This window comes from Apium graveolens, chromosome 8 (genome assembly GCF_009905375.1).
Source record: "Apium graveolens cultivar Ventura chromosome 8, ASM990537v1, whole genome shotgun sequence".
In the NCBI taxonomy this organism is placed as follows: Eukaryota; Viridiplantae; Streptophyta; class Magnoliopsida; order Apiales; family Apiaceae; genus Apium; species Apium graveolens.
This window is the reverse complement of record NC_133654.1, coordinates 266,229,915-266,242,044: the sequence shown is the minus strand read 5'-3', so window position 1 is coordinate 266,242,044 and position 12,130 is coordinate 266,229,915. Positions and strand designations below refer to the sequence as shown.

Sequence of the window (12,130 nt, the reverse complement as noted above, 5' to 3'; positions counted from 1 at the left end):
GTTAGTGAGATTTACAACATTACCCGCCTAACCCGCACAGCCGACACTAAGTTGCACCTTGTTATTGTTGAGTTGCTAGGTGCTTATCTAATTAATTATTAAATTCACATGTATTCAGGTTTGGTGCTTGTTCACACATACACCTATTTATTTATTATTTGTAACCTCTAAATATTGGTATCTTGTTTTCACAAGATTCAATCCCTACTACAATTGTAAGTTTTTTTTAAATTATTAAACTTTATAAGAGGTGTTATCCTCTTGTAATAAAAAATCAAAACAATAGAATTTATCAATTAAAATTAAATTCATTTAATATAATTACTGCTATTGATTTTTTAAATTAAAATCGAGACAAAAATCAAAAGAAAATTATTTCAAAACAATGCAAGTTTTAGTTGGACTAATTATAATTATCGAGGAACATAAATTATGCATGTCTGTGTGCTACTTTTGCATAGATAAAAATTAGAGACACCTGTCACTCTCCCACTTACTAGCCCCTTTAAAAAATATCAGCAGCCCGCGAAGCTCGTATGATTCGGCCCGCACGGCTCGCTAGTCATGTGCCGGTTACGAGTCTCTATTTTTCTGTTCGAACCCGGCCCGGCCCGGCTCGCTTATCCCGCGTGTCGGTTCAGTGTTTATAATTTGCGTGCTCAACCCGTAATTAGCCCGGCCCGGCCCGTCCGGACCGCACAACTGGCCAGCTCCTTGGATGAATAGCGTAGAGCCGTTGATGAATCGACTCATTAGTCATTTTGTATACAGTACTCCCTCCGTCCTAAAATGATGTTTATATTTTGACTTTTTGTACTGTTCATGATAAGTAATTCACTACTAATGTACGTCTAATTTATAAGATTAAACATGGTAATTAGTGATTTTGTTAAATTCGTATTTATGAGTACTTTAATACAATGAAATTTTTATATTTAATATTAATACGAAATTAAAGATATTTACAATTAAAAATGTGCATTAACAAACGTGTTCAACACAAGAGAAAACGTTTTTAAGTACAGAGAAATGCAAATGTGTTCAACATTAACTAAAACCGTTTCTCGTTTCTAGTTTTTAGGGATGGAGGAAGTATGATTTTAATTTAATGCACAAAATATCTGATTGCCAGCCTTACAAAATATCTGCTCATGATCATTAATCACTTCCTACTGAGAAACTCTGGATGACTCCTAGAATTACAGACCTAATCTAGATAGTATAGTTATTTAAAAGTTGTCAAAAGATAAGAGTTGAGGACGTGTCCAATCTTTTTTCTCCGTTATAAATTTTCGCGATTATGTAAATTAAAATCACATTCTATTTGTCCTTAATTTTACTGCCATACAAACATAGAATTGTGAGAAATATTCCTAACATTACGATTATTTTAATTTTAATTTTTATTATTATGATGATTATTTCTATTATCATTATGTTAATATCCAATTCCAAGAACAAAGTGTTGATATTTAATAAATACTTCTTCCATTCTAAAATACAAGTTTTTTGATTTTTACGCGTATTTGAAGGTGTATAAAAATCATAATTTCATGTATTTTTATTAAAAGTATTTTTATTAAAATTTATTATATATACTTTTATTTAAAATAGGAAAATTTAAAAAATAATTTGTGAAATATATTTTTTTTATTCACCTAAAATTAAGTCTAAAATAATTGTATTTTGGGACTGAGGGAGTATAAAGTGTTGATTCGCCTCCGTAAGCAAATTGTGTATAGTCATTATACTCCTAGCTACTCTGCACATCTATTTAAAACCTTATCTATAATAATAATTAAAAGGGGAAGGGGGATGAATATATGAACAAGGGAGGAGGCCAGGGTTAACGTGGAGGTTCAGATGGGAAGGAAGAAGCTGGAAATAAAACGGATCGAAGACAAGAGCAATCGACAAGTGACTTTCTCCAAGAGAAGAAGTGGTCTTTTTAAGAAAGCTAAACAACTTTCTATTCTTTGTGACGTTCCAGTTGCTGCTCTTATTTTCTCCAACACTGGCAAACTCTATCAATTTTCCAACTCCAATAGGTAAACTTGTTTATTTGGTTGTTACATTTCTTGTCTTATAGCTAAGTTATATGTTTCCATACGATTTTGTTGATTCAGTTATTCATAATTCCATGCTTTGTAGTTGTACCATTATGATTTATGACCATGATATGTGCTACTATGGTTATTAATACCTATGTTTTATTCAATGGTTTGTGCCATAATACGTGCTACTATCGATATGCATTATTATGACCAGTGATTTGCGCTACTCTAATCGATGAATTTTGTAACATTATGACTATGATATGTGCTATTACGACTATTGATAGATCTGTATTATTGTAATTGGTGGTGTTTGATACTCTAATCGGTAAATTGACGATTATAGGATTTTTTGTACTAATATTAGTTTTATCGAAAATTGACATTATATACTACAAATGAATTTGGCCCAAGAGCTACAAAATGTGTTAATTTTGTTTGTCTTCGGTGAATTCTATATATGTAATTTGATAGCTACAAAACCTTTCTGTAATTATAGATTTAGAATTATTCTCTGTACTTTTTAAAAGGTTCATTTGGTCCTGAATTGAGGTGGAGCCTCACCTGGATTCGTATTATCCAGGCCATCATTTCAGATATTTGCTTGGCTAAGTAGTTGCGGAGTTACAAAGGGGCTACAAATAAAAAAAGAATTACATCCAGGCCAGAAATTGCTATATATGGATATTTTTTTGTTTTACTTGCAATCTAGTACAATAAAAAATCTAGTACAATCAAATTGAGCTGGAAGCACTGCACGAAGGCATTACTTTGCATGTGAATTTTAGTGTTTAGTAAGAAAAAGCCTTAAAGCTTGTGTGAACTTCACACCCACAAAATTTTTAATTTTGATGCTGTGTATATACTACATAACATAACTAAAGGCTTATATTGTCACATGTAATTTTATCAAAATTTTGGATTATGCCAAAGAGGAAATACATAAAATTATCAATTTATCCACTCTTTTTTATTACTCAATGGTTATTATCTCAACAATTTATCTAAAAGTAAAAAAAATCCTGTGTAGAAAAAATGCAGAACAGGTTAGTGTTGTTTTGTTATAGTTTACAATTTTAGTATGTACAAAGTTTAGGCCATAAATTCTTTTTACTTCTTTACTAAAACAGGCTATATATCACCCTTGGCAATTGAGATTTGATTTCTATCTTTGTGAAGGCCAAAGGCTCTTAGTCACTTTTGTTTTTCTAGTATTATGAAAAAAATGATGCGCAAATGTAGAAGAGAATAACAATTACGTAAAGCTAAGCTGACTAAGCAACAATCCTAGAAAAAATGTTTATTTGTTTTGGTATTCCCTTCTTATATTGAACATCCCCATTTTTCTTTCAAAAAAATTATTTTAATAATTGCATATGCTCATTTTTTTTTTGCATTCAATATCCTCCTATTATATTTTGTAGAGCAACATTAGTTAATTTCTACATTTCCCATTTCCATTTACTATATACTTATGTGTATTCATACATTTTGTGGACAAAATTCGTATTTTCAATATGACAACCACTTTGCGTTTGCCTATCGATTAACTAATAAGATATCCTTGTAGTTTTATCTCTCCTTTCACTCAAATAAAATATATCCTTGTAGCTTTCTCTCTCCCTTCACTTGAATAAAATTGACACGTATTGAAAACCACATGTTGTCTATCATGATTACTATCAAAGTCGGTTCCTATGCCTTGCTTGATTCCTACTTGGAACGGTGGAAGCTAAAAGGACATTTAGTAGTTGGTTTATGATATATATATATATATATATATGAATGCATAATTGTAGTTTGAATTATCTGCATGATTTTTAATAATAATTCTTTAAAACTCCACCAAAGCTGAACAATTCTTCTATAGTAATCGTAAAAATATGCAAGTATATATATTCTTGAATTTTAACAAATATCACAAAAAGTTCATTAATAATATCGAGAGAATTAATAATCATAAGGATGTGTATTTGTAAAAAATTAAATAAGTTTATGACAAAGTCAATTATTTTAAAAGCAATGATACAATCTCTATTTAAACTCTTTAATTGAAAATTTGAGAGAAGTATTAAAAATGTTATTGCAAAAGGGTATATGCGACTGGGCATCACACTAATAAGTCACATTGTATTGAAAATGTTACTAATAAGTCAAATTGTATTGAAAATGTTACTACAAAAAGGGTATATGTGACTCCAGTGAGGCATCACACTAATAAATTACACAGTGTATCATTTGTAATCACATTCTTCCTCTCTACTCTTCTTATTGTGGTTTTTTTTGATTAAAGGTACTTCAAAGTACATTGAAATTGGAGATGCACACATATATATAAAAAGTTAACCAAAATTATATTGGAGATCATCTTAGGAGATGCACTAAGCACATATTTATGGTTTACGATAGAATTTTTAGGTGTAGTAAGCACATATAAATTGTTAGAATTTCATTTCTTTTTACAAATGTATTTGGTGCTCAATACATCCATTTCGAACATTAACGCAAACATATACCAGTACCCTTTTAGTTTGATCCCCGTATTTTGCCACATACGTGGGTTAAACCCGACGCTTGAGTACCTTCGTGAAGACTAGTCGACAAGTAGCCCCACTAGTCGTAAAAAGTCGACAAAGAATTCATTATACATATAATACTAGATTTTATATATAATATAACTAAACACGTCAATTTCATAATTTAAATCAAAAGTAATAGAATAATAAGTTCAAAATAAGCATAAGTAGTGCATAATAACATTAATTTTCCAAATATCAAACATATCCAAACAAACAAAAACATAAATATTATGAATATCAAGCAAAGTCATCGATTTTAATATCATTTGTTCTTGTGTACTGTCATTTGGTTCATGATACACCACAACTACGGTTATGAAGGCTCTTAGTCGGGTTTCGAGATTTTTGGCAACCTTCACGTCAACTAGTCGACGACAAGCGGGGAGACTCTCGGCTCGTGAGTACCTTCGTGTCAACTAGTCGTCCTCATGATAATAATGCTTAAATTAACTAATAACTAGCAATATAAACATGGAAAAATGTTTTTTTGTAAGAAACTTGTAACATGACAAATTTGGGAGTTAATTAAGCTTATAAAAAATGTTATAAAGTTAAGGAATATAACAAGGTGGGTAAAAGGGTGATTGCTTTATGAGTGGTAAGATTTTTTGGTAAAATCGTAACCCACCCAAAATGGTAAAATCGCTAACCAACATGCATATGTGGTGGTGTGGACAATTTTTGAAACCGCATGTCACCGCTACATAATACTAAAACCACATAAATTAAACCGTAAAAATATGGTGTGGTGCAATGTGGTGAGCTGTTAGAAAATACTTATTTACTAAATTAATATGTTATCAAAAATTTAGATAAAACTTCTTCTCAACTTGCAATTAAAATTTACTTAATTTTTTTTTTACAAAAATGAAAATTTTATGTACACAACTAATATAGATTTTGTACATAACAATGCTTAGCTAGTTACTAAGAACTACAACTTAACAATAATCCCGAACTAGTAAAGGGAGAAAATTGCAGTATAACCGAAGGGAGGTTAATGAACTAGTTGTGTGAATCAACTGATATATTTATTAAGCTAAGCTCATATCCGGCAATAATACGAAAAAACTAAGTTCATGGATTAATAATAATAATAATAATAATTTGCCACAAATTGATGACAAAAAAGTACAATTATATTTTTTTGAAATAGTTGGGCACAATAATTTCCAACCATATTCTTCCCCGCATAGTGTCGTTTATTATGAATTCAATCCGCAACCGCAACACAAAAAAAAATATTGTCTGCCAGCAGTTTTTGCATTTAGTTAAACACCCAATACCCCCGCCAAATTTAACCTCTAATGCCCGTGTTAAGATAGGGCACATGCACTTCTTATAGGCCACACCGTATGTATCTTTCCATCTACGCCAGGTCCAAAACTTCGACATGTACCCATGATGGGAACTTTCGCGCCAGTTTGAGCAACGAATAATAATTTATTACTTGGCAGGCATTTTATTTACTTTGTACTTCTATATTAACAAGATTATATATTTTATTTGCGAAAATTTTATTTTACTTCTTTGTATACTCGGTTAATTTATTAAGTTTCCTTGAAACTGCGACAGTTTTACTGCAATACTTCAACAATATCAAGCCGTTTCTAATGCAGACCAAAAGGAAGCCAATGGAATTCATGAAAATGAGGTAACCATATACAGATTATTAATTTACTTCATTGCCCGCGTTTCCTCTAGATCTAATTCTAAATACCAGTATATCACAAGTGTCCCTTCTTGATCGAAAGATTTTCTAGGTTACTTGGTTAGTGTTAACATGTATAATATTTTTTTATTAGATAGTTCAGTTATTATAGTAGTTTTTTTGTTAGATTGTTTTTCTTTGTTATTGTTTGATTGTTGGCTATATAAGTCACTCTTTTATTTTAATTGACAACAAGTTGTATTATTATAAAACCATTTTTTTCTCTTCTCTTTACTTTATGATGGTTTAGCAGCCCTGATACGCCGAAACCTCTTATTCCGGCTAACTTACTGCCGGAGTCATAAATTGCATAAGAGAAGAGACGCCGTATTTTTTATTAAAAAAGAGCTCTTCCGAATGATAAAGAAAAAGGGTGCTCAAGGTACGATTCGGGATTGATTAATAGTTACACATGTTCGATTTAAAACATGTGTTCGATTATTGTTTCTCCTTGACTTCTTCTCCAAATCGGTTATATATTTTTTCTTTGGATGGTTTTGAGTTTTAATCGCGATTGTTGTTTTTCCCCTCATGGTTTTTTTTGCTTTGAATTGGTTGTATTTTTTGGGGTAATAATAGATTTTGGTTAATTCGTTTCCATTGGTTTAGATTTTGTCTTATTTGAACCCTCACACAAGCTCTTTGTTTCTCTCTCTTTAATGGTATTGGATCGTTGGTAAAATTCTTATTTTTGCTTTCTCTTCTCTTATTTTTTCTTTCACATATGTATACCTTCTTTCTAGTATTTATGATTGGGGTAGCCCTAGGCTATGTTGCACGGAGACAGGTACGGGAACATCTACCGATACGGGGACGGGGGCATGAAACTGCAATTTTAAAATTAAAGGGTACCGGGACGGCAAGTAATATATTAATAAATATTAAAATTTTTATATAAATAGGATAGATCCAACATTCTCAAATATTAAAATCGTCGGAGATCAACTCATTCTCCATTTCGGACTCGTCAAAGGAAAATTATGCAAAATCCAAGAATCCAGCATCTCCTAAAGAATCAAATTATCTCCACACCAACATCTTACATCTTGTTCTTCTCTGTTTCATATTGTTCAGAATTCCCGGAGAAGCGTTAGAGTTGTATGTTTATATGAAGAACATGTGCATATAACTCATTAGAAGCGGCTTAGATTACGGTTTTGTATGTTTTATTTAACTGGGGACGGGTATATTTGCCATTTTAGTTCATGAAACGTCCCCAATATCAATCTGCCATCCACAAAAGTATATTTGCCATTGTAGTCCAGGAAATGTCCCTAATATCAACCCGCCATCCCCAACTTTTTGGAACGGCTTAGGGCCCTAAGCCGTTCCTGTGGCGTCCCCTCTCCTGGGACGTCCCCAAACTTCGGTACGGCACCTAGTAGGCGTCCCCATGCAACATAGGCCCTAGGTACTTCCGTATACCTGTGGGTAGTCCTAGACATATATTTATACATTCTTTCTCGTGTTTATGATGCGGGTAGCCCTAAGAACCAAAAACATGTTGTAGGATAAACTGATGGATTTGCCACTACTACTAATGTATTTTGTGCTGACATGGAGCATGGCTTTAGCCTTATGCAGCTTCTTATTCTTGTCTTTTTGAGTAATAATTTGTAACTTGGGTTTAGTGGTAAATGGTAATTGACATGACTGATATACTAAAATGTCAATAATTCATCTTTCATTAAATTTTACAATGTGGCGTGTTTATTAATAATAGAATCTAAAATATGCAAGTAATCGGGCGGAAGGAGATCTCTTGCAAGGAGTTGAAAGGCAAGCCCCCTCTTACCTGAATGTTTAAAGGTAGTTAAAATGTGGATTTTATACTCATTGTTTGGGCGTTAATTTTTTAGGGACCTTGCAGAAATAAATCCAGACCAGCTAAATGTGGCAAACCTGATGCAATTGGAGACAGAACTGGAGACAGCCCTAGTTCAAACAAGAGCAGCAATGGTCTCTGTCAATGTATGAGCTTCTATTCTTCTATTCCACTCTGAAAGATTCCTAACCATCTTCGCAACATCCAAAAAAGGCCAATATGATACCGTAATTGAAAATCTTCTTCCTTAAATATGCGATTTCTACATTTCCTTAAATTCACTTTCTAGCTAAGCTAATATGTTAAGGCTTAGGTTCATACTCCTAAAATGTTAAGTCTCTGAACTAGTAGTTTTTTATTTCCACTATTAGCCTTTGTTGAACCGGGCATTTCTAATCTTGAGAATTTTGCAAGCTGGCTGTTGTCATATTTTTAAGATTAGAATAAAAAAAATTGTAGGAGACCTAAAGTAGCACCACTTATTGGGGTGGATTGTTTAACCTATGGTGTTGGTGATTCACTTGGGGTTTACACTATCATCAGGCCTTCTGATTTCATATTATGGTGTTGGTGTGTCACTTCATAGGTGCACCTGTTTTTTAATATCTAGATAGGATAGGAAATACTCGAGTCATTTATAAAAGAGTAAATGCTATGTCTGGTTGGTGAAAATGAAATTAATTAAATAATAATAAAAATTCAAGGACAAAAAAGGATGCACCTGGGAAGAGTGAACGAAAACAAAGACTGCAGGCATTTTTAAGATGATTTTTACAAGGACATGAGTTCAAAAGAAAATGGATCATTTCTCAAATTGGTGGATTGTGCTCTTAGATGTCTTAGTTTAGGTGGCAGGAATATAATGGAGTAAGAATGAAAATTCTAAACATTTGTGTAAGTAGAAATTTAATTTCATGCCCTCCAAGTTTAATTTACCCCAAGCAAACACAGTATTATTTCTTGGTCCATTTCCGGGTACGTTCAACATGTGTAATGTGCCTACAGAATACTAATGCAAGTACATCTAATGATGGAAAGATCTAGTTAAATCATTTGATTTTATGTATTTTATTTTGCAGACACAGCTGATGATGGAAACAATAACAACTCTCCAAGAAAAGGTACCTCTTATGGTTGATCTACATATGATATGTTTATACTAGGAGTAAGGTTACTCAATATTGTTGGTTTCAAATGGTCTTCCAAAGCTTCTTGGCATACAACATTCAGGAAACTATATTTAGTGAATTGCCTGAACTGTTGAACATCCTTTTCTCCCATGTTACCAATCACCCATAGCATCTGCCATATATGTCACAAAACAACTCCTGTGTTCTACTTTCTCCGTCGTCTTCCGTCTTACTTACACTGAGCCCTAGTTCACTCCTCAACTTGAGTTTAGTAATTTAATTCTTGTTACATGCAATTTATTCTATTGCGATACAGTTCCGAAAATGATGACCATAATAAAAAAGTATACAGATTCAATTTGTACATATCTTATTTATAATATTTATTAAAGATCCTATTAATTAATATATTAGCAAACATATATTTTCTGTTTTTTTTCCATAGACAAACATATATTTTCTTAATCATAAATTTTTGAAGTAGAAAGTTTTTCTATGAAAGCCATGTTAGACCATTTAAACTGGGACATAGGGTGTAGGTAGTAAGTGTTGTGGTAATTGGTTGAATTTTCTGTTATATGTAACAATTATGACATTAATGCACTAGTGTCTGACCTGTTGGTAGATCTTATGTATTTCCGAGCTAAAATTATTGTTTTAGAAAATGCTAACAAAACACAGCGTTAACCAAGTACCTACAGAAGCTGCTACAAGCCACCAGAAAGTGGATATTGACATCATAATGTTAAGCTTAAACAACATAAGTAATTCTTATATAATTAGTAGCTGCCATCTGTAGGAGAAGTCGCTGAGAGAAGGAAACGAGCTCCTGATGCAGCAGGTAGATATACAGAGCCAATTTTTTGCCTAGATCATTATTGCGTCATCTATATATAACAGAAAAACAGACAAGCAGCAATAGTACTCTATAATTTACTAACCTTTTTGCCGTTACAGATAGCTGAAATGGGACAGGAAAACATAGCTGCAAAGGAGAAAGACAATATAGACTTTTTCAACCTTGCAGGTGATGAGACAGATCATGCGCCAGGGAAGGAAACACTTATGTTGCTTTGTTAGTAGAATTTTACATCCATCAATCAAGGACCGCCTGCAGGTAGACATCTGATCTGAATCTCACACACAATGAAAGCATGTTGCAATTGTTCGATATGGTTGTTTGAACGTGTTACCCAATTTACCTTATGCTGCGTATACATGTCCATTGTTGGCACGACTAAGCACTGTATACGGTCTTACGTTTTAAATTTCTATTTTGGAAAAAAAGAGAAGATATGAGAGAGCTTTTATTTTTATTGAACACTGTTGTTAGGAGATTATTTGGCAATATGGGTCCATTTTCCATAATAACTCTCCTGGACTCAACAATAATAAGGCACTGTTTGTTTTATCTCTAGTTAGAGTTTACTTGGTTTTTCCAATAGTGGACCTCTCTTTGTTTTGTTTCCATATTTTACAATATATTGAATAATAAAGCATCTGAATCGTATATATATGTTTTGTTTCTGAATATGATTTTGTTTTGAACCCCTAACCTCGCGAAGTTGGCCGATTCTGCTATAACATATAACATGTTTGCGTTATATTAAATTTGTACCCAACATTGTAGAGAAGTAGTTAATCTTTATTTTTAAATTTTGGCGACAAAATCTTACTTGCAACTTTCAAGTTGTTAAAGTAAAGCCTAATTTGCCTTTGGTCATTTCTTTGCTTAACTTGCAACAAGTAAAGCCTAACTTGCAACTTGCAGCAGAGCGAAAGTGTCATAGGAGGCCTATCTATTGATGTACGCCTCTAAAATTGTGATTGTTTCCAAAATCTTACTTCTAAAGCTTTTATTGTATTGTTGGTTATAGAAGTGCAAATAGTTGATGGGGAACCATTGCTAGATGATATTTGAGTGCTAAATTTGTAAAAAAAAATACCAGAAACATATAGCTCATGGTCATAATTGCACCTTCCAACAAACCAAAGGATCTATGGAAGAAGGGGAAAATGCAAATGCTCACACACATCAAATTCTGAAAAATACATACAATGTTCAATTTATGCATTGTTCTGTGAGATTTTCAGTTTTTGTATGTGAGATAACAAAATTATCATGGTGCTTTATTATTTACAGCAAAGATGTGTGTATTAGTTGGACTATCTATATGGTAAATTATGTGTCGTGCACAAAAAAAAAGTCACATAGGATTTTATGAACATTATTATAGACTAAACGGACTTACAAATTTTGCTGGCTGTTCTTTGCAACAATTGCATGATCCGTCTCGTTGTTTGCAAGGTTGAACAAGTCCATATCTTTCTTTTTTGTTATCGCGACATGTCCTACTCCTTTGCAGCTAAGTTTTCTTGTACCATTGCAGCTTTCTGTAATTGCAGATGGATTAGTAAGTTATTAATTATTGGGGCTTGTCTGTATTTTGTGTTATAAATGGATTATACATTAATTATCTAGGCAAACAGATGGTATTGTACATCTAATTAGTCGATCTATTAACAAATGGCATTGTACATCTAATTAGTCTTTGTACTAGTCTACAACTGGGAAAATGTGATTAGTTTAAAAATCTTACTATACGGGAGACTTTGAAATTGCCTGTTAGTCTAAACAAAATAGTTCCATTGAGCATTGCAACTGATTAAGCTGCATATTAATCCATCATTTCTCATTTCCCAAACTGGGTTGGCTCAAGTATTGACAAGGGTTATGAAAGTGCAGAAGTTGATGGATAAATATTGCAAGATAGTTGTGAAACATGCTTAATATATGTGGTCTTAATCTCTAAGAATGCGCAGTTCATACT

The 12,130-nt window shown here is 32.6% G+C and overlaps 1 protein-coding gene and 1 long non-coding RNA gene across 10 annotated transcripts; one reads left to right on the top strand and one right to left on the bottom strand.

Annotated features, from left to right (window-relative positions):
* The first annotated feature begins 1,750 nt into the window (after positions 1-1,750).
* LOC141677277 (MADS-box protein FLOWERING LOCUS C-like) lies at positions 1,751-10,754 on the top strand. 9 transcript variants are annotated; one of them, XR_012557374.1, is made up of 8 exons: positions 1,751-2,048; positions 2,638-2,717; positions 6,209-6,287; positions 8,085-8,123; positions 8,215-8,396; positions 9,249-9,290; positions 10,099-10,140; positions 10,257-10,279. XR_012557374.1 is itself a non-coding variant. In XM_074483132.1 (8 exons), the coding sequence occupies exons 1-8, from the start codon at positions 1,864-1,866 to the stop codon at positions 10,262-10,264; spliced, it is 576 nt and encodes a 191-aa protein (XP_074339233.1). In that variant the 5' UTR covers positions 1,751-1,863; the 3' UTR covers positions 10,265-10,754. The 9 variants fall into 9 exon arrangements, 7 of the variants coding, with proteins under 7 accessions (XP_074339233.1, XP_074339230.1, XP_074339236.1 ...); XM_074483132.1 differs by having other exon boundaries at positions 8,215-8,315; positions 10,257-10,754; XM_074483129.1 differs by having other exon boundaries at positions 8,204-8,315; positions 10,257-10,754.
* Positions 10,005-10,377, bottom strand: LOC141677278 (uncharacterized). The gene is made up of 2 exons (XR_012557376.1): positions 10,241-10,377; positions 10,005-10,166 (listed from the first exon to the last, which is right to left on the bottom strand). It is a non-coding gene; the product is annotated as an uncharacterized LOC141677278 (long non-coding RNA).
* Positions 10,755-12,130: the final 1,376 nt, after the last annotated feature.